The 23387-nt window shown below is 40.5% G+C and overlaps 1 protein-coding gene across 1 annotated transcript; it reads left to right on the forward strand.

Moving 5' to 3' along the window:
• The first annotated feature begins 1357 nt into the window (after window positions 1-1357).
• On the forward strand, window positions 1358-23207 carry calcrl2 (calcitonin receptor-like 2). Its single transcript, XM_070969313.1, has 13 exons — window positions 1358-1463; window positions 12096-12153; window positions 12368-12539; window positions 15107-15214; window positions 15368-15480; window positions 16692-16783; window positions 16890-17019; window positions 17196-17349; window positions 17793-17853; window positions 18163-18229; window positions 19245-19463; window positions 20034-20075; window positions 20171-23207. The coding sequence occupies exons 1-13, from the start codon at window positions 1423-1425 to the stop codon at window positions 20438-20440; spliced, it is 1527 nt and encodes a 508-aa protein (XP_070825414.1). The 5' UTR covers window positions 1358-1422; the 3' UTR covers window positions 20441-23207.
• Window positions 23208-23387: the final 180 nt, after the last annotated feature.

Consider the following 23387-nt stretch of genomic DNA (forward strand, 5'->3'; position numbering starts at 1 on the left):
CTGAAAGTTGCAAAGCAGTGCACATGCACTTTTTTCATTAGATGTTCATCTGGTGCCTGTGAATCTCCTCTTCGAGTAATATAAAATCTAATAAGGTTACACAGGTATGCAATAATATGAAATAAAATAATGCAACTTCTGCATAGTTTACCTGAAATGTTGTGATGCACTTTGTTTGTATGACTGAACTGCAGAACATGCACAGCACAAGGTCGACAACAAAACACTTAACGAAATACTTTGTGACTTCAAAAGTGACAAGAAAGTGAAAATTGCGTTACCTGATACAGACCAGCTGCCCTTATATATAACGTTTTCCCGCAGCACGTAAAGGCAGCATGAACTAAGATAAATAAGACTCCTCAAATCAACATGAGTCAGATTAAACTTGTTATTACATGATGTTAATGGCGTTATACATTCCTGTTATCGTCTGGCCTTATCTCGCTGCTGTTTACTATATTAATATAGTCAAACTTCCGCAAACTACACACAGCAGATGGCGCTGTCGTACTTCACTAAAAAAATACTACAGGTTGCTGCTGAAGTCAAGTCAAAGTCAAAGTGTTTATTGTCATATGCACAGCAAGAAACAAGTTTCCTAGTACAATGAAATTCTTACTTTGCCGTCCACGAGAATGGCAAGATAAAAAGATATACAAAAAGCAACAATATCAGACAAAGAGCAATTTAAAGAATCAAAGATAAATAAATAAACAAATCCGAGATAAATGAATAGAATTGCAACCAGAATTGAAGACCAGAATTTAAATCAGTCGTTATATTTCCCCCATTCAGGTCATTGACAATTTAATAATTAATTAAGAATAGCACATTGTGTGTGTGTGTGTGTGTGTGTGTGTGTGTGTGTGTGTGTGTGTGTGTGTGTGTGTGTGTGTGTGTGTGTGTGTGTGTGTGTGTGTGTGTGTGTGTGTGTGTGTGTTATATTCTATAAAATACTTCACAGATTACGAATAACAGGAGCTAAGAACTTTAAAAAAGCCTTGATTAAGATTTTTTATTCTGTTGTAGTTGAATGAAACTAATTCAGCACATATTTGTACTCTCTTAGGATTTTAGTTGATATTTTGTCTGTACTAGCTGGTTTTTGAAACAATGACTAGGCTCAAGTGTCAAAATATTAATCGGTTTTTATTTTAAATGAAGCCAAATGTGTGTTGTTAATAAGCGAGAGTGTGTGTTTTTCATGATGACTAAAGAAAATAGTGGCCAAACTTCACTTCAGTTCTTAATAGTTCCAAACAAAAAAGGTCATCGCTGCCGTGAGCGTTTTATTTTGAAAGCGGTAACAGGATGTTGTGTATTTGCTACTGCGTGTCCGCTGACTGCTACAGTTGAGTAGACTGGTCAGTGTTGACAGAATAGCAGCATGAGACTCTCCTCTGCGCGGATCATGCAAGCATGGGGATATTTGGAGGTTTGACAGCTCACTCAAAGAAAAGGTAAGCAAATAGTCTCTGTTCTTCACTCAAAGGACGAGCTGCCCGGTACTTGGCGTCACTTATTGTGGTGGTTTTATGAGGCTTGCTTTGAATGTGGTCGGGTGAAAGGTGTCCATACAACTCAGGATGTCATATAGCTTTGCCCTCAGGAAAAAGAACAAGGCAATACAACAGCTAATATAATTATGATACTAATTCTAACATCAATACTTATATAAAATAACTGTATTTCACAAGACAAGTGACTCAAGGAACATTATGGGGATTATAAACACAAGATCAACATCAAGCACAACACAACATAAAATACTTTAAGATGTCTATTAATACACAATTTAGCGCCATAGATAGAATCTAAGCTCCTTTATGAAGACTATAGGAATATTATAGGACTGAGTTTATTATCACAAAGCATATTAAGAGCTCTATAAAGTTACCACTGACTGACACACACACACACACGCACACACACACACACACGCACACACACACACACACACACACGCACACACACACACACACACACACACACACACACACACACACACACACACACACACACACTAAAAGTTGTTATAGTAATATTAAATGAATATAACTGTCTTTTTTCTGTATGGGGCTGTAAAGTATCATTGAAGATGAATGCAGGTTGGGGAAAGGTCACGCCCTGAGCTGGCTTGTTGCCTGCTTCTACAGTTGCAATTCTAAGTACCATATGAATAGAAATTGAAAAAGAATAGGGTTGAACAGTGTCGCTGTGATTATCTCCACTAATTTGAAACGCAACAGATGGCAGATGAGTCCTTGGTCAACATTAGGGACGCTGCAGTAAGTCAGCACAGAGTTAAAACGGAATGAGACGAGACAGGAAAGAGTTACTGGAAGCTGATAGTGTTTTCTGTCAGACTCACTGAAGCTGTAATCAGCCTCTAATCCAGCAGCTTTTAAAAAGCAGATGCTCTGTTAGATTTTTTGAGCTTTTGAGGTGCAGTAGTTTTGTCCTGAAAGCAAAATATTTCAGTTTTCAGTGAACACACTCAGAATGATGATCAGTCAAAATATGCTAAAACATATCTCTCTTACAGACTTATGCAGTTTAACACTCCAATAAAACAGTGCACAATTTGACATTCAGATCACGGCCAAAGCACCAACATAGAGAAAAACAGTGGAAGATACATGGAGTTATGATAAGGCTACTATGAACCTGGTCTCAGCAATGACAAGTGCTTTGTTGGTTTTTCTGTGAATTTGCATTTCCTGGGTGATTTTCATTCACTTTTACATGCATGTTAGCAATCACCTATAAACCCTACAGACTTGCGGGGCTTGCTCTCTTCACAAAAGTCATTCCATGTCGACTGCTGGGCCTGATCCACATAGAACAGGAGTTTCTGTACATAATAAGTATTCTTATTCCTCAGTTGTCACTCTGCAATAGAGCGACACTTGCACTTGCCTCTGCAAAATTTGCAAGGCAGCTTTTATTTCACCAGCAGAAGCTATTTCCATGTTTGATTGTGTGTTTGTATCTATATTTGGCTCCATTTCGGTGGAGTGTCTTCAGGAATACCCTTTACTCCCTTTCTGCCTTGTGTTGCCAAGTTGTAATCCTCACACCCAAGACATTGATCTCAGACCAGTTCCTTGCTTGACTTTTGAATACCTCAGAATGATTCCTGGACTCTACGGTCTGACCGTGCGTTGGCCCGTGGGAAAATTTTACCCCCACCCCACCAGTGTCCCAGCGTGTCTTTGACTGGAACAGCCTGCTCTTTCTTGCCAGCCAGCTATCGGTGTATTAATAGGTGCTTTGGCTGTTACTTTGGTCCCAACCCCCACCTCGCGCTCCACTCATCAGCCCTTTCATAACACAAACAAGCCAACAACCCCACCCCCAAAGTACCTGAAAAAAACATGTGCTTATTTTGGTCTCACTGGGAGATAACTGACATGTCTTGGTTGCATACTAATAGGTGCAGGGGTTGTAGTTAGAGTGACAAAAATTTCCCCTCGCTTTGCACAATAGGAAGTGGTAGGAGTCATCTGGAATTCCAGTAGTTGAAATTTAGAATTTAAAGTCTGAGCAATGCTTAAGGCATTAGGATTCACAAACAAAACCAACTCCCTTTATTATTAAATTATGTTATAAAGCTCTAAAAAAATCTTACTTAAGACTACTTTAACAATGGGAACCATCTTTCTGATGAATCTTTGGAATTTGCTTATTCTCAGGGGGGAACAAAGGAAAGACCTCAGGGAGATGAGTTGAGGAATGGGATGAAAAGAGAATCAGTAGATGCTCGTGTGTTGAACGTGGTGTCAGGCTGACCATATCTGAGGACTGTGTCGGGGTGTGCTGGCTCCCACACTGATTGATATGTTGGGGGGGGCTGCTCAGGCCAACATGGTTTCTGTAATAGTGGTCCTCTCTCTCAGCTCAGTGTCGGTCAGATGTTTGCTGGGAAAGCTTGTGTTTGGTTGTACAGAGGAGTTAAGTATACGTGGGGGTGATCATATCGTGGTTTGACTGTGGTGTCCAGGGAGCAAAGCCTCTATTCTCATGTCTTGTACTGCTTGTGCTGCTTTTGGAGCCCCAGGGACAAAAAACACAAATAAAAAATCAAAAGACACCGCTTGGCAGATGGCACAGCTCCAATCTGGGGGAGCTATTTTTGGGTCCAGCTATGGGAAAATAACCAAGTCCGTAATCATTCATACATGGACAGCTCATTTGCTGTAAATCCCGGTGCTGCTGGCTCTTGTGAGTGATTTACAGGATCAGACAGTGTTAGGAGGCCACTTCCACAGAATGAAAGCCCAGAACTGCCTGACTTAAACACTGAGGACAGACGGTGTTCACTCATTCAGAGCTCCAGGACCAAGTGAGGGCTATCATTTGCAGATCAACTCATGTTCCACACGTGCGGGCCTCTCTAAAGTTTAACTGGGAGACTGCATCCAAAATATTTGTTCTTTGAAGGCGCAGTGCATCCCTTCTTATTCAGTCACCCCCTGCCTGCAGGTTCAAGTACCCTGTCTGACCTGTAATTGAACCTCCCTGTGGTCAAAGCATAACAGGATCTTGCATGTTATTTTTTGGCTCTCACTGTGCTACTTGGTTAGCAGTGAGGTTTTTTTTTTTAAAGTGCATTGCATTTCAAAGTGGCTGCCCTTGAAGGTGCATTAATCCAGATTTTGAATATGAACACTGAATCAATTCCTAATGCGTCAAGGAACCTACAGAGAGTTATTACCAACTGTGAAAGTCTGTGGTACTTTTTAACTTCTTTTAACTAATTGTTTTGGTTTTGCAGCACATTTAATGGATGTCTGAGTCTCATGGCTCTCATCAGTCTCATGTCCAGCAGGAACAGGCAGCTGATTTTAGCAAAACCCTCCTTAGTAATGAAAGTGAAAGATCTGTCTGTGCAGGCCAGATATTTTTGTTGGGTCTTATTGGGGAACAAAAATGATCTAATAGGAGACTTATTATTGAACTTATTTTTGTATGATTCATGGTGTTGAGACAACAAGAGCATGTCCTGCCTTTGCGCGTCGCCAGTTCATTTCAAGCATACTGAAACCTTTACACGTTAGCCATCTGTCTGTCTGCTTGCGTTGGAGTGTGTCTGAACCATCGTGGCCCAGTTGATACCACTTAACAAGCTAAAGATGTCAAAATGAATGAAGTTGTAAAAATATACAGCTAGCGGCAGATGAGATAACATTTTAAAAACTGGTCTCAGGTGGCATGAAATAACGTCCCCTCAGCTTTGGTCTAAGGGCCAATCAGCTTCAAGCTTATGCTATACAGATGCTTGTAAACTTCTCCATTCTGTCACGTTTATTTTACGTCTGGGCTACTGTAGACTAGAAGCTTAATCAATTCATTAACACAATAATCGGTAATAATAATCGGCCTACAGCCCTGCTTCAGAGGTAAAGTTTTTGACTTAATTCTGGAATATTAAACTTCCTCACCTTTGGATGTCCAACAGAGAGTTTGTGTTTCCAAAGCTACAAGGATGTTAGCTATGTCCCCTCACAATGAAAGTCCTTTCCATGTCCCTTTGTGTGTGTGTAACAATGGCTTATTTTTAACCTGTGGGGCTGTTTAGAGGTGGAGAAGGGAGGAAGTGGTTGCAGGGTGACAGAGGATGATAATAGCATCCTCCTCAACCTTCATCCTTCCTCTGCCTCCCCTCACACACACTCTTGGGGTTTGTATCGCTTCTCTGTGGTTCTCCAGATCCCCCACTGGAATACAAATACGTAGGAATAATGTTTGAGCTGATGCACACAGAGAAGAACCAACAGGCACACACACTTGGATGGTCCCTGCATAGCTACAAGAGGGAGCTCTGACAGTTTGGCATATTAGAGGAAACTTGAGAAAATAGTATGAATTCAGTGTCAGTGCTTAAACTTAAGGTAACTCTAATTGAATTAGATGGCTAGATGATGAACATGGGTTGAATGAGCCAAAATCACTGTCTTATGCTGATTTCTCATCTGAAATGTTATATGAAATTAACACAGATGGGCGTGAACTGAACTTATAATGGTGTTGGGTTAAGAGTTTTAATAGGTAACACATTTCATTCACAAAGGCAACTCAAGGTGCTTTCCACAATGACGTTTGAAAGGACGTGGGTGTTTTTTCATTTTCAGGGTTAATGTTAGCGTTTGAAGCCTTTTGTTAAGGCTGAGCTACTGAGCAAAGTGCGAGACAGAGAGGTGAGGACACTGGAGTTCGAATAAGAGAATTATCACAGGGACAAAAGGGATGGGATGAGAAAGGAGAGGAGCGGAGGAGGGGGGATGGCTGGAAATGTGTGGACCGCGTTGATGGCTGGTTGTGTCGAGCAGGAGGACAGCCAGGGCTGAGTTGAGCCGAGGGTCCAGAGAGTGAGTAGAGAGAGCACCCAGTAACAGGCCAGGGCTGACTGGCCCCGAGCTCTCAGTAGAATCCAGTCAGCTAAAATTGCCACTAGCTGTATAGCTAACAAACCAATGGCAGCTGGTAGCTACAGTAAACAATGACTACAACACGGAGTATATTGAGCAGCATTTAGCGGTTAGCCTGGTGATATGCTGCCTTCCACAGGTAGCCATATCGTACACATTGTACCTTAAAATATAATTCAAAGTGCTTGACTTTATTGGAATATTCCATTCTATGCTACTTTATACTTCTGCTCTATATTTCAGAAGGAAACATTGCACTTTTTACCCCGCTACACTTACTTGACAGATATATTTACAGGTTACATCTCTTCCATTAATCACCTCATGATCCCTGCCTGTGGAGGGGCCCAGCCCCTAGATTGGGAACCACTGGACTAAACTATAAATCTGCATCTGAAGTATATGAAGTAGTTCCACCTCGACCAGCTGCAACAGTAAAATGCTACTTACACATTGTTATACATAGTGATATATCAGTCATAGGGATCATTTTTCTGCAGAACCAGAACTTTCACTTTTGATGCTGTTAGTAATTCAGTACTTTGACTGCAGGACTTTTACATCTAATAGATATTTTTATTGGTACTTTCTAAAGGATGTGAATACTTATTCCAGCACTGAATGAAGAACTTAGTAGTAAAATGCTAAAACCACCTGATTTTATTTTATTTTATTATTTTTTTTTTTTTCAATTATCTTTTTATTTATTTTTAAATTTCAGAAAAACCACCTGATTTTAAAATGTTAATATTTGTTTCCTTGATAGTAAAATGAACGTCTTCAAGTTTTGAACTGGAAGTGGGACAAAGCAAAGCAATTAAAGTGTATTTTTCCTCACATCAATAGCTGTTTACCATATAGTAGGAACTGCGTAGAGGTTGTCATTTAGCAGTCCTTTCACTGCACCAGTTTTAAGCAGACAAAGCACGGGATGTAAGTAAAGGTTAAGCCTTTACTGTTTCTCAATCATGGTCAGCTCTGAGTAATTGGTCATGTATTTTTGCTCCCTCCTGTTCTCCCTGGTCTTGTGTTTCTGGCATTTTATCTTATCCCATCAGCACAGCACTCTGTGTTCCCTTCAGTTGTATTTGTTTTAGCTATCTTGAGAAGAAGATCAACTAATGATCAAATGTTTGCTCTTAAGGCGGTTATTTGATGCTACGCTGTTTTCTTTTATTTGTCTTATTTAAGCTTTAACTCCGGGCTTTTGTTCTCTACTTCCTCAAGCATATGTGATGTCTGTGTGTCTGGATATTGTCACTGCAATTCTTCCCAAAAGCAGTTGCGTCCAATTATTGTCTTACTTTGGCAGCTTTGCATTTCCCTAGAGCTTAAATCAAAATCCTTGCATGCTGCAAAGACACAAGCCTGGAAATGGTGTCAATTCTACATTGGCTCCACATGCATTAACAGTTTATCTGTAATAGAAAAAAGCTGTGTTTTAAATGACTTCTGCTCATACTGCACTTTAAGCAATCATGACCTCTGGGGTCGGGACGAAATCCTGTTTTACGTCACCGCAGCATCTGCAGTCCATTTCACTGGGTGCAAGGGCCAATAGACCTAAATCTGGTGTAGCAAGACCACAGTACTTGTATTTCCCATCATTCCGTCTGATGACCCCATGACCCCACGAGAGCAGTATCTCACAGGGAAGCTTGAGGCTGTGGAGAGTTAGCCGTTCTCTAAATGAGCTGGAATCAGGAAGACCAGGATTCAGAGATTACATAAATGTACATGAAGGTTCATTAAAGAGAAAATTCATTCTAAAAAATTCCTGATTTTTTTCCTCTCTGGTGGACACAGACCAAACATAAATTTTAACAGGAGTACAGTAGAAGATGTTTTATGGTGATGGTTTGTGACATCCTGAATTGACTCACATGGTCTTTTAAGCTGGTCCTATAGAGGTGCTCGAATTTTGACTGAGCCTCGATGGGGTCAACCAATAACAAAGCATACGGGAGGCCTATGAAGGTAGAGGTCTCATTGGTAGATGACTGTCAGTAGTCCATATCAGACTACATCTCAGTGAGCCTGAGGACGAGCAGTGCAGTTTGTAATAGACATTCTTGATGTTCATGTTTTCAATGAGAACACACTACTGCTTAGAAAGGGGGAATATTTTTGGAACCGTTTTTTTTTTTTTTTTTTGAACATCTGACATATCAATAAATCCTAAGAAGCACATCTGTTTTTAACAGATGTTTAGAAAATAAAAGTTTAGTGACACAGCCTAGCCATAATGCCGCTGACACTGACTTGTCCTTTGACCAAAAGGGAACTTTTGGTTCAGGAGAATTGTTTTTAATTTTTTCAGTTGGGGTTTGTCTCCTTTGGCAATGTGAGAGTCAAACACACATTTTTATATTCTTTGTTTCTGGCGTGCGTGTCCCGCCTTTATCCAATCAAACCAGTCATGATGTCTTTGCCATAACCCCTCGTGAAGTAGCAGGTGAGGCCAATCATAGGATGAGGTCTTAAGCATTTTTATTGCATGTGTGTGTGCATTTGACCCTGACTGGACTGTTTCATTGTGGTTTTTTGTGTGTGTATTGTTACATGTGTGATTTCTGTCTACAAAGGACACATTCATCTGAAACATCACTTACCTTGAATGCTTTGGTTGCTAAGAGACACTGCTGCACCCCTCCTCATACCTCAGCATTTGCTTTCAGCACTTGGCAGCAGATTGTATGACACAGATGACTGGCCTTACAGGGTCTGATGGAGCGGTTTGAAGGCTGATACTCCTGCTGATATTTTTATCATTAAAGTTGCTAATAATTTATGACTTTTCTCTGCATTCTGATGTGTTGCTGGTGCAGTGTAGCTCAGTGTTTCTAAAGCTGTTGCCAGACAAGCAAGGCATGCGTTCCAGTTTGACAGTGACTGTTCTCAGACCATCTAAAATCACACTGGAGAAAGAAATCAGGCCTCCTTTAAAGGAATGCATGGAGCTGTTGGGAGATTTATCGGCTAACACAGACACCAACATTAACCCACACTTAACTTGTAGCTCATTGGCTGTGGTGTTATTTATACTTAAGAAGGCACTATGGGCTCTTTCCCACCTACCGCATTTGGTCCAAACTTTTGGACTGAACCAAAATATCAGAAGTGAAACCTCACCCAGACCACAATCAAACAGCTGAACCTTGGTCCAACAAAAACAGGTGGTCTCAGTCCAGATCAAATTGAACCATGGTTCGGTTCCTTTCTAATGTGAAAAGATTTTTTGGGATGCCTTGGACTTTGAGTTTGAATTTGAGAGTCAAAAAGTTGGAAAAAAAAAACTGTGACATCTTCCACTTGTTTTCTGACAGGATGAGAGAGAGAGGAATTGCTCTACAAGCTCTATGCAACTATGTATGGCCGTCTTTTAAAAGATGATGAGCTTTCCCTGTTTGAAAAATTCATTCTATATTTTTCTATATAATTTTTCTTATTGTGGAGCTCCCCTTTAAAGGTCATTGACATGTGGGTGGTTTTGGCGTCTGGCGCCTTTTGGGGTTAACACACACTTCTCTCATGTACACAGACCCCCACAAATCAACATGCATAAGGAAAATATGTGCATAAATGCAGTCTGTGTAAAGTGGCTTTTATTATATTGGCATTTAAAGCTCAAATATGACCCGACAGCTTTTGTTTATTTTTTTAGGAGAGAGTTACATGAAAAGATGTGATAGCACTGTCATGTCTGACCGTTGAATAAGAAGCTGCAGCCAGAGCCAGTTAGCTTAGCTCTGCACAGAGGGAAACAGCTGGCCTATTAGCATCAGTAATGACTTAATTTCCCTGGCGTGGGATCAATAAAATCTTATCATAGCTTATAAATATAAGAAGTTATTTAATTAAAATGTTTTATTTCTTGTTTGTATTTGCCTTTATTTCTTGGGGTGAGTCAAAGGTACTTACTTCTGTACAACATTTGCATCTCACTCACTTTGAGTTAAGACGTTACACAAAATCACTGAACATGATGCATTAAACGATGCTTTAAATGCTCACTGCAACATCATTTACTGCAATGTTCTGTTTCAGTTCAATTCAGTTTTGGCTGTATCTTGTTTTTTTATGCATCTCTTGCCCTTAATGAGCAAGTAACAGTAGAAAGGACAACAGACGGTCCAAACAAAGATTGAAGAAAGTGTCTTCTTACTTTTCAAAGCACTGTTCCCAAAAAGCCTCAAACCTCTGATGTCCACACTGATGTTCCCACATCTCTTTCCTGTCCTCTGAACTGTCAAAAATGTGTTTGTTTGCAAACTTGTGAGCGACTGAGCCTTTGAGGACGCCTCTTTCACACCCAATCATGATACTCTCACCTGTTACCAATGAACCTGTTTACCTGTGGTGTTTCTGGAGCACTCCACAGCTTTCCCAGTCTTTAGTTGCTCCTGTGCTGATATGTTTGAAACATGTTGTTGCATCAAATTCAGAACAAATATATATTTACAAAAATCAATGAAGTTGATGAGGCAAAACATTGAATTTAAAGTCTTCATACTGTTTTCAGTTGAGCAGGAGTCAAAAAGGATTAGCAAATTATACCATTCTGTTTTATTTATGTTGTGTTTGGGCTCTATTCAGACCCATTAATAATTATTTTATTTGTGCACATTTTGTACATTTGCCTGTAATTCAGGTAAATGTTTTACACCTCTTTAAAGCTTTTTTCTAATGGTTATTTGTTTGGATATTAAACCTGCTGCCTGGACAACATAAATTTGAAATTATGTAAAAGGTTCTGCTGTGGAAGTTAAACCAAAGACGGTAACATTTCCTCCATCGCTGAAGCCAGAATACACGTTAATCTCTTTGTCATCATCAAAAAAAAAAATGCACAGCAGCACAATCTGCATTTCATAAATTTGAATTTAGCTTCTGACATTGTGATTGACAACAAAATGATGACTTTGTATTGCATTTACAACTAAATGAAAGATGTTATGTCATGCTGGCCATGAGGTCCGAACATTGAAACTCACTGGAGCCAGTTTCCTCCCTCATGCAAATGTCATGTTTTCCCAGAAATGAGACACTTTTTGTCGTGTTTGTATTGTTTTTTAGAGAATCTGCCGCTGTCACCTCTCGCTGTTATGCCGAGTATTTATTTTACCCTTGTTCGGCCTATTTGCCTCAAGAATAAACTCTCAAGGGAACTAGCTGCTCCTAACCCCAACAATAATAACAGACGGGTGTTTCTGTGACCCTGAGGGGGCGGAGTAAAGGAGTGCCTGGTGGAGCATGAACTTCCTGTCCTGATAGATGAGAAACCACACATACTGTCAAAAGACATACATAAGCATGCTTGTTAAAGACTGTGCGCTCACACCACCTATCTGAATTTAGATTACAGCAGACATTTGCATATTCCTTCAGTTCACAGACCCTCAGATGATAGTTCAGTCAGTGGGCTTCCACTGTCAATAAATGATGTTGTATTCACTGAGTTCACTGAATCATGATACTGTGTGTGATGTCAGTGACAGACATAAAAGAGTCACATAAAAGGGTCCCAAGCCTTCTTTCAACCACATCAATAAAAATAAAACTGAACACAATACTTTGTTTTTTATGGGAACCACAGAGCCGTTTCTCGGTAATCTGGCGTAAAGATGTCTAATCATTGCATTGTCCTTGTTACCCTTTTAGAAACATGTGGAGGACCCTAACTCTCTCCATGATTGTTGCGCTGGCATTAGGCTCAGAGGTGAGTGCAGTCGTAGCTATATGTTTTTGTTGTTTTTTCATTTTCCCATTTCAAATTGAATAACATGCTAATGGAACAGCGTTTGTCTGTTGGTAGTGTATTAGTTTCTAATGTGATATAAAGTGACATTTGAGTCTAAAAAGAAGCGTTTAATGAAGAGGACACAGTCGTCATTTTGACATCTCTAATATACATTGTATGAATTTTTACCCAGTTGTCCCAGTCTGAGGATGTGGGCTCCATGGTGGCTGTCGTGAAGGCGGTGGAGGAGCAGGAGAATTTCAGCAACATGTCCACCGTTCTAGGAAAGTCCCGACACCAGATCTTGGCTGCTCAGTACGAGTGCTACCTGAAGATAATCCATGATCCGCCACGCACAGAAGAAGGTGATGAGACTGCACCTATTGTTCTGTTATTTTCATATTCATAGTCATCCAGCGGGAACTTACATCTTCTTAATGGTATAAACATGTTTTGCTTCTGGCGGATGGAAGATAAATGTTCATTCCATTTTGCATTCAACTCGCAGTGCTGATGCACTTTTAATGAAATCACTCCCTCTGCAAATGTAATCACTTATATTGCAAGTAAAAAATTGAATTACAGGATATCCTGTTATAACTAATCCATCTTCACTGAGCTCAGTAGCCTTGCCATTAATGACCTCCTATTTTAAGTACTGTCATGCTGGGATCCAAAAAGTGTGACTGACTCTCGCTCAGTTATCCTCGTGAAACAATGAAAAACGGTCATTATAAATAATTATCTTTTCAGATGCATCAATAGGATACAGCTTCGTACCATAAGTAATTCATCTCATCAAAGGTTTATGTCAACCTCAAACCACTAAGTGTGGAATTTTTGTGGTCATGAACAGAAATGTTGGTGTGTCGGCAGGTCAGTGCGGACCAGTCTCCAGAGGATGAATCCTACTGACTTAGCCTTGAGTGTCATCATGAAGCTGACTTCATTAAGCCTTTTTCTCAAATGAACTCCAGACAGTTGTTGCCTTTCCACACATGTAGCACACAACAGCAGATTGTCCATGTCAGACACGTTCTAATCTACTGAAAATAGTCTGTTTGGTTTAGGTGAGGTTAAGCGCCTGGATCAAAGAAGATTGATCCGTGATGATGACTGTTTTTGCATTGATTACAGTACTATATGTATTTTGACATATTTGCAACATCAGTGAAAGAGTGGAAAACATTATACAGGCAAGCAGAAAAGAGTATGAAGCAGCTACACCCTGTGCAACAGCATCAACATCGTCACTTGCTTCGGTCAATGACCTGCTCTATCACACATTACACACACTTTGTACTATGGAGTAAGTCCAGTCCAGCTGATTTGGACATTTGCATTCTCACATACAGCTGCTTCAGGTAATGTCTAGATAAGTTCAGGTTTGCCATGCATGTGTGAACTTTAGGACTTAGTGGCCTGCATTGCTGTCTACCACTAGGAGTCGCCAAAGTAAGGCATTTTCAAATCCAACACGTGGGGCCTTTAAAGTAGTTAACTGTCTCAACTAATCAGCTAACTGTTCTGAAAATAAAAAGCTGCTCTTTTGGATTAATTAATTTAGCATGGTGGAACTGAACAGTTCACTTCAGCTCACTTCCATCCCTCACTGCAAGGTTCATTGTGCATTGTAGATGTGCAGGCAGCTGAATTAGCTAATAATTTCAGTGAACAGGTTAAAAAAAATGCCTACATTTTCAATGAAAAAATACTGTTTTCATAATATTGAGTAATGCATATACAGATTTTCTTTTTTAACTTTACTGCTCGTCCTACCTGCTAAAAGTTTCCAGAGTGTGCGCACAGCAAGAGAGGGAGAGAGGCAGGAAGTGAGTCTGAAAGAAAGGAAACTTGCCCTTTGTGTCTTTCCCAGTGCCTGTTACTCCCGCTCAGTACTTCACTGCCTTTGAAATGTTATTTTGTGCTCCGTTTCCCAACATGCCACTGTGCAACCTGGTACCGCCAGGTTTCCGTCTATTGTTGACAAGCTTTGTGTGAGCCAGCTGCAGTTAGACACACAGTTTATAGAAGTGGCACACACCATTCATGTTGAATAGATCATTTCTATGACTCATCCAGCCAGGGACTTTATTAAAAATGTAATAACTTCTCTACCGTTATGACTCTCTGTTGACATGTGAGCCACTGACAGCACAGACTCATGACCCAGCTGCTATAATTCATGTGTCGAGTGATACATTACAGTAGATTCAGCTTTGGATGGGTTGGTTTCAAATGTTTTCTTTGCCTGATTGAAGTAAAATACATGAATGGAATACCATGATATACTCTTGTGCTTTGGTACTCTTAAAGGTTTTCTCAGACAAGCTGAAAAGTGGTATGGATATGTTGCCTTGTCTGTAAAGAGTCTGTGATCTGTGGCTATTTTATGGAACTTCTCACCTCATCCTCACATGATACTCATGGAGTATCATATATTTTACATAATGTAGGACACCAGCTTTTATTTTTGCTGTTCTAAACATCAACCCATGGCTGAAACACGTTTTCTCGGAGGAATCCTCCGACACATAAGCGATGCTTTATTTGATTTAAAGACTGGGGGCTTAGCAACAGCAGATACACTGAACAGACAAACTGCCTTTACGAAACGTAGCATTAATGGATCTGTTACTCAGCACAAGGAATGTAGACACTGTACAATAAAACAATTTACTGTGAAGAAGGTGATTTGGGATTCGATGCCTCACTTGTTCTTCACTTTGAATCTAGAGGTGGAAGAAGGCTGCACACTGCTCCTTTTCATCCCTTTATTTTGAACCCTCCCCTTTGTGGGATTGCAGGTGACTGATTAACCTTACTTATATCTAAATGCGAGTGAAGTCTCACTGGGGCGTGTGTGGTGCACACACTCATTTATCTTGCATGCTCTGACCGTCCAATGTCATGCCCGTACTGCCCTCTGTAGGTTCTTACTGTAACCGTACGTGGGACGGCTGGCTGTGCTGGGGGGATTCAGCTCCGGGGACTGTCATGCAGATGTGTCCTGAATACTTTCTTGACTTTGACCCTGCTGGTGAGGCCATAATACACACACACTCACACATGCAGATACAGCTGTTTACTTACTGTCTTCTGTTTTCTTTTTGTTTGTATTGATATGGGCTTAAATTTTTTTTCTTCCCAATGGTGGCGTCAAAAATGTTTGTGTAAATGATGTCTTCAACAGAAAAGGTCACCAAAGTGTGTAATCCTGATGGCCAGTGGTTCCACCACCCAGAGAGCAACAGAGTATGGACCAACTACACCCAGTGTCAGGCCTACACCAAAGACAAGCTCAAGGTGAGTCACACTGCAGTGAAACCAATGTGTGTGAGAGGATTCTGGAGCTGTCGCCGTGTTCCAGCAGTTAGAAACACATTTAGTTTTGCTCCTTGAACCAAATTAGACTCATTTTATTTTTTGGGAATTAGATAACCAAAAAAACAAGACTCTTCGTCCTCTGTCAGGTGGACTGATGCATAGTAACCCAGAGACTTTAAGTTGTTTTGTTAATGTCCTGAGACCAATGGCTAATCTGTACAACACTGGTTGATTTGCACTGAAGCCCATAATGTGAATTCTGAAAGGACGAAATGCAGCAGTGCACCAGAAGGCTTTGTGACAGATGTTGATATCTGATAGTCAGAAGTTACCCGTCCCTGCACAGCTGGGCATAACAACACAAAGTGACTCACTGACTCATGATCTGAACACTGAAGACTGTAAACTGCAGCTAACAAGATGGGTCCTGCCTCTGCCATGCTAACAGTGCTAACCGAGCATGTGACTTTAAATGACACAGCCTGATTTGATACCCTGGCTGGGTGGTGTCAGAGCAACTTCATCAAACAAGGTGTATCAAAGTACAATGCGATACAGTGCATTTGGAGAGGCAAACTTACTGTTAGCATCACAGAACAACTCCCAATTTTACATCTTTGGAATTCAAACTCAGCTTGTAGCTCATAAAATGATGTCTGTGGAGCCCTGATTTAAGTGTACTGTGAATCTTTATTTTGTCGACCTCCAGTTTTTGCTGCAGGATTAAGTGTTTTTAATTCACCTCATGTCTACAAGTCCAGGCTATGCTGACTTAAATCAGCAAGTCCTTGAGGATTTGTTCTGCCTGAGTGATGGTGAGGCTCACAGCCCTGCACACACACATTTCTGTAGGAACTCTCATGGTAAAGATTGTCTTGGACATTGTTCCATGAATCTCATTTAACATGACACTTGGCCAACAGCATGACTCTTTTCTTCAGTGGATCTAAATGTGCAGCCATTCAGGAAACACTTTCTTTTCTCAATTTTCCCAAAAGGCTCATATTCTTTACAGATGTTTCCTTTTCTCTCTCGTGCTGTCAAAGAGGCCACTGTGCTTCTGGTGACATCCTGTACAGATGCAAATGGTGTATAAACTGTACCTGCTTTCACTCAAAGTGTAACCATCCTTAATAAGTGTCAGATATATTTGTATTTATGATGAATAAACCATTTTGTTGTCCATGCAGTTTGCCATCAGTCTCTACTACCTGGCAATGGTGGGGCACGGCCTGTCCATTGTGTCCCTGATCATCTGCCTGATCATCTTCTCCTACTTCAAGTGAGCCATGAGATTTCTGATCTGACTCAGCATTAATGTATGAAAAACTCCAAAGAAACCCGAGCTGATCTGCTTTCCCTTCCCTCTGTCTGCTTCTCTCTTTCAGGAGTCTTAGCTGCCAGAGAATCTCCCTCCACAAGAACATGTTTCTCTCCTTCATCCTGAACTCCATTGTTACTATAATGTGGCTCTCGCTCACTGTGGCCAATAACCAAGCCATAAATGCCAGGAACCCAGTGAGCCACTGAATTTTCATCTCATGACACTAATGGACTTCAGTTCACCTCAGTTTCCTTATGTTACAAATCCTCTATTTAATTCAATCGTGTGCTCATTTGGTGTGCTCATACAGTGCTCAAACTGTGGGTGAAATCATATTTAAAGTGAAGTCTTACTATTCCCTGTCTGTCAGGTGAGCTGTAAGGTCCTGGCTGTGCTGACTCAGTATACGTCTACTTCCAACTACTTCTGGATGCTGTGTGAAGGCATCTACCTCCACACGCTCATCATCGTGGCCGTGTTTGTCGGGGAACAGCAGCTGTTCTGGTATTATGTCCTGGGGTGGGGTGAGTCAGGAACTTATTTCCTTTTGTGTTTCAGTGCAAGCTGTGTCCGTCTTGTCCATATCAAACCACATAAATGCAATTAGTGAGCAGATGGACCGGAAGATTGAAACAATGTCTACCAAGACAACGTTTAAGTATCATAGTGCTTCCTAATAATGCATTTGCAAGACCTCATAAGACATATGAGCACCACTCCAAGTGAGGAGTGACTGCATTATACCAGTCGTCCAAATACGAGTGGAAAAACATTCATATACCTGAATATATGAGGACATCTAGAATTTTTGACTATATTTTATATAAAATTCATCCTAGAGGCCTGGGTGTAACTGCATCCAGCTCTTATGTATTAGTAATGAAGTCTTTCATTTCTCTCTAAAGTTCACATCTTTGTATATCTGTATATCTGAGACTCCTGTTCGTGTTTCTCTTTCTGTCCAAAGGTTTTCCCATCGTGCCTGCCATCACCTATGCTGTGGCTCGTGGGCTCTTCTTTAACGACAAGTAAGATGTAACGTATTTCCTGTTCTTCTGTCCAGATCAAGACCAGGAACGTTACAATATGCAATCGACTGTAACATGACTACAGGCTTCATGTGACTTTCTTTTACTCTGATCACTTTCAGGCTGAGAGGAATTGAAAGATATTGATCAGTCTCGTTCAGTGGTATATGTGTGAGCAGAGTGTAGTGCTAATGAATGATTCAGACTTTCATTCAGCCCTCAGGCTTTTTTAAGTCACCGTGCATGCGAAAGCTCATCGGAAACGTGTCCAAAATTTTCTTTCTTTCTTGTTCTCTGTGTTTGTTTCAGGTGTTGGATCAGTTCACACACACACCTGCTCTATATCATACACGGGCCCATTCAAGCTGCACTGCTTGTGAGTAACTTATAAAAGTATACACACACACACACACACACACACACACACACACACACACACACACACACACACACACACACACACATATATAATAATTAGCTAATCCTTTTTAACATACACAAAGACAATATATTTAATGTTTTACTTCACTAACTTCATAGATTTTTGTAAATATCTGCTTATTGTGAATTTGATGTAGCGACATGTCTCAAACAAGTTGGGACAGGCGAGGCATTTGTATAGCACAATTCATACACCAGGCAATTCAAAGTGCTTTACAGAAGCATAAAAATACATTAAAATCATACATTTCAAAGAAAAAAAGAAAGAAAGAGATTAGAGGAGAATAGAGAATTGAAAATAAAATACAATTAAAGGAAAATTAAAAACAGAAGCCAGTAAAACACAATAATTTAGCATTTAGAATTATTAAAGTCATTGAGCAAATACATTTACTTTAAGTAAAAGCTGTAGCAAATAATAAAGTTTTCAACCCTGATTTAAATGAGCTGACAGTTGGTGCAGACCTCAGGTGTGCAGGGAGAACGTTCCACAGGTGAGGAGCATAATAACTGAAAGCTGCTTCACTTTGTTTGGTTCTGATTCTGGGAACACACAATAGACCTGTCCCTGATGACCTGAGAGGTCTGGATTCTTCATATGGAGTTAATAAATCTAGAATATACAGGAGCAACTAAAGACTGGGAAAGATGTGGAATGTTCCAAAAACACCTGTTTGGAACATTCCACAGGTAAACAGGTTCATTGGTAACAGGTGAGAGTATCATGATTGGGTATGAAAGTTGCATCCTGGACAGGCTCAGTCGTTCAGGTGCTGTTATAGTGCCACCATCAGGCCAGTTATTGTAATTATTTAGATTATATGCAAAGATATGCTTTCCCCTCAAGTTTAGAAAAGCCAAATACTGCAGTAGTATCATTAACAGCTTTATATCTCTGTCTCTCCCCTCCCCCCTCCATTTGTCCATCCACCCACCATCAATCTGTCCAGGTGAATTTCTTTTTCCTCCTGAACATCGTCCGGGTCCTGATCACCAAGCTGAAAGACACCCACTGCGCTGAGTCCACAGCCTACATGAAGGCGGTGAGAGCCACCCTCATCCTCATCCCTCTGCTGGGAGTCCAGTTCATCCTTTTCCCCTGGAGGCCCGAGGGGCGCATCAGCCGGGCCATCTATGACTTCTTTGTAAATATCTTCTGCCACTTTCAGGTACAGTCACCTGCAAACAATAAATGTCCAATAAACTGCACATTTGAGTCTACACACCAGAGAGAGTCCTATTCAAGTCACGGATTAAACAAGCCCTTATTGTGAGGTTAACTGTAGCCAATTTTACACCAAGAATATTTCCTCATGAATACATCACAGTTTACAGTATTTGACATTTTCTGTTCCAAACACAATTGGTGTTTGGCATGAAGGCTTTTCATGCTATTAAATTCCATTAACCTCCCTTCATTTTCATTAAGCAACAACTTCAAACTGAAGTGCACTTTCAGCAGCTTCTGCTACACTAAAAAGCACGATGGAGCCACTCTCTGCGCTTGAATTTGAATAAATGAGTGTTGTTTGGCCTCTTGCCGATGGAAATTGGACATTCAGATGCTCCACGTATTAAGGTTAAAATTGGTTTCTTGTGGTAGCCAGTTTCAAATTTAGAACAACAACTCACTTGGTCCCCGTTTTTCAAATAAAACTGCTTTATTTGCACAATTATTTACACGATAATCCCATCTTTTAATTAAATTTTAATTTAATCTATGTCCTATTTCTTCTAAGGGACTCCTGGTGGCCATTATATTTTGTTTCTGTAATGCTGAGGTACGTAGAAACGATGATATGAAACATGTCTCAAAGAGAATCTAAAACTAGCAAAAATATAGTTATTTAAATTGACCATCACTGTTGATGTTCAGGCCCAAACAGCACTGCGTAGGAAGTGGGCTCAGTGGAAGTCTGCCTGGGGTAAAACTGGCTGGGGAGAAACCCCGATCACCAACAACCACTTTAACTACCACAGCTCCTCCATTACTGAAACCAGTCGTGCCACCATCAGTTTAGAGCAGCCTGCCGCTGCGCCTTCAGGACAAAACGCCAAGCAGAACGCCAACGGGCAGCAGAACAGCAAGACATGCAGCAACGGGGAGGTGGACATTATCAACAAGCTGGAGACCACCGACATCTGACTGGAACAAGCACAGAGGTGACGGTTGTGGTACCAAAGACACACACTCACTTACTACTATATGAAGAATACAGATACTAAAAAAAACAGTGAATTTTCAAAATAAAGGTCAACTGATTGTCCAGTATATGCACAGTAAGTACAAAGTGAGTGAAGAGCACTTGAAAAGCATGTGATGTTCACACACAAACACACATTTTTACCGTAACAGCTTCACTTATTGGACCTGTATACACTGAGAAAACATTTATATTATGGTGTCGTCCTGTCATTCTAGTTTTTTTTTTGTGTACATGTTTTCTGTTGGTGGGATGAAGTCCATTTAAGTAGTTTAGTATTTTTTCTAGTTTTTATAATGTGTTTCCTGCTAAAAAACAGAACGGTGCAAATCCCACACCTGCCTTTTTGATATCACAAATGCAGAGCTGTGTTTGTGTAGTGCACTGCCTTATGAAGCCTCTGACTGCTTTACGCGTGCACCACAGTGACCAAAGAATGTCATAGCCCACTGATGTGATCTATATGTTCTTTTACATGCCCTTTTCTAAGACAGATAATAGAGTCATGACTGGCGTGTGGAACGCCAGCCTTTGACTTAAGCTGTCTTAAAAAAACAGTCGCGTTAACAAGATGAAACAACCAAATTCACACAATCATGGTTGAACCTTCCTGATGACATCTAAAGAAGATAGGATTGTCTTTCAGTCAGGGGAAGTGTATGGTGGCCAGAGGCCTTAAGTTTTGAACATGCACATTTCTCAACTAATTTTAAAGAGATCAGAATCAGACTTTTCATTATAAAATGTAGAATATATAGAAATGTATAATTACTGGTAAAACAGGGTGTAACAAGTGCAGTAACTGCACTCTGGTTTGGTCATGTGTGAGCTTGTCTGTCACAGGACAGACAGCCGACACATGAGCTAAAGCAAGACAGCTATATAGCGAAATAGCCCCAGCTAGCTGTAGCTAAAGCTAAACCTGCATCTACTTAGGCCTGCTGATTTTCCAGGTGTTGTCTGTAATTGAGAAATTTTGATGACATCTGGTTATTCAGTTTATGATTCCATGTAACTAAATGAGACAGAAATGACGGAGAAAAAACAGATCGGTCACTGATGGATCGTAAATTATTCAAATAAAGCTTTTTTCTGAAACCAACTTCTCAAAATGGACAAGAAAGCTGAGAAGAAAGAAAATATTTGTTGGTAGCTCATTTCCACCTTCAAGATTGTCCAAAAGCAGAGTTTTAGCCATTACAGTTTCTCTGACAATGTGGTTTTAGGATAAAACAAATCCTAAAAAGGCATGAAAGAAAGGCATTATGACCTGTCTGTTTGCCAGCCAACCTGAAAACATTGCAAACGTCTTCTGCTCTCTGCCTTTGCAGGCCAGTCAGTCGTGCTTTTTACATTTTGGCTAGTAAAGCTAGTTAAAGGCGGGCATGTCAAGTTTGGACACTAAACATTATTGTTATAAAATTAGCTTGTTAAAGCTAGCTAGCGCCATCTAAGCTTGCACAAATCTTCAGTTTGCCAAAATAATATCTCTACTTTCATGTCAAGCAGACCTCCTGTGAACGTAGAATGTGTGACGTTGAAAGGGCTTCTGACGTTCATGGTTCATATTCACAGCTCGTGTAGTTGAGTGGGATAAAACTGCGGCAACCTGTGAAATGTCTCCAAAATACCACATGCTGGCCACACGACAGCTGACTGTGCATGTAAAGTAGAGTGAAGCTAATTATGAGCCTCATCTGATTCGAACTGATTTACTTCCTGGAACTAGATTTTGTGCTGAACATTATGGGTTACAACTCTAATGGTCCATACAGGGAGCCGAGCGGTGAGTACGGGAGAATTACTGGTGCAGAGATAATGGAGCTGTGGAGTGCTGCAATAATGAATCTGAATCTCAGTCTTTCTCTTCACTCGCTCCATTAAAACCACAGCGGTGGGGGAATTTGGGCCAATAAATAGCATGCATACTACAACACATGGAAAAACTGTACAGCGTATGAAATAGTGCACTGTATGTAAGGAGTGTGTGCACATGTCAAAGATGAGACAGAGCGCCACGTGTAGAATTCCATTGGCATGTTTTAGTCACATAAAGCTTTTGCAGACAGCTACAGTGTGCCAAGTTAGTGCATAAATTGTTAGAAATGTTTTTTGTATTTCTTACTAAAGCTCCACTTCAGTCAGCATGGGAAGGAGACAGTTTCAAAGATGGCTCACGTCTTTATTGTAGTGTTCCTATTGCTTTGTAATATTCTGTGTTATTATTGTTTTTGCTGTTTAAATATGCTGTTTCACTACTTCTAATGGTTTGTATTATTGTTAAAATGTTTTTGTTTTGTTTTGTTTTGTTTTTTGCTAACACAAAAATACAATTGACTGCCACTTTACAGAGATATACTTTAATAATTGTTCCATTGCATGTGTACCATGCTGTAGGCTACAGTTCCGGCTACTTTTCAGTTTCCAGTGGTACTGAGCAAGTCGTCTGTCGGGGAATAAAACATAATGTTAGCGAGAAAGCAGCTGAGTCGGAGAAGAGCGGTGGTTCTCGGCTCATGCTGCACACGGATCCGGCCCTGTGCACTTCTGCCAATGCTGCTCAGTAGAAAAACAGCTGACGTATTTGTGAAATAATTTGAGAAACATTCCAGTAAAATGTCAAAAGAAATGTGCATTTCAAATACACACACAAACACACTGCCATATATACACTTTAATTTGCGTGTGGAAATAAAGTTATTTGAACATAAACGTGTGGTTTTCCGTGTGAGCTGTATTTCTGAGTGAAATGTTTTGTGTGTGCTACAGTATGATTTTCCAAGGTCGATAACTGTCTTTGTTACTGTGCTGTAGGCACTCGGTAGGCACAGGATTTCCACTCCAGCTTCATACATTGTTAGTGCACTCTTATATGTCATCCACCATTGG

This window comes from Chaetodon trifascialis, chromosome 8 (assembly GCF_039877785.1).
Source record: "Chaetodon trifascialis isolate fChaTrf1 chromosome 8, fChaTrf1.hap1, whole genome shotgun sequence".
Lineage (NCBI taxonomy): Eukaryota > Metazoa > Chordata > Actinopteri > Chaetodontiformes > Chaetodontidae > Chaetodon > Chaetodon trifascialis.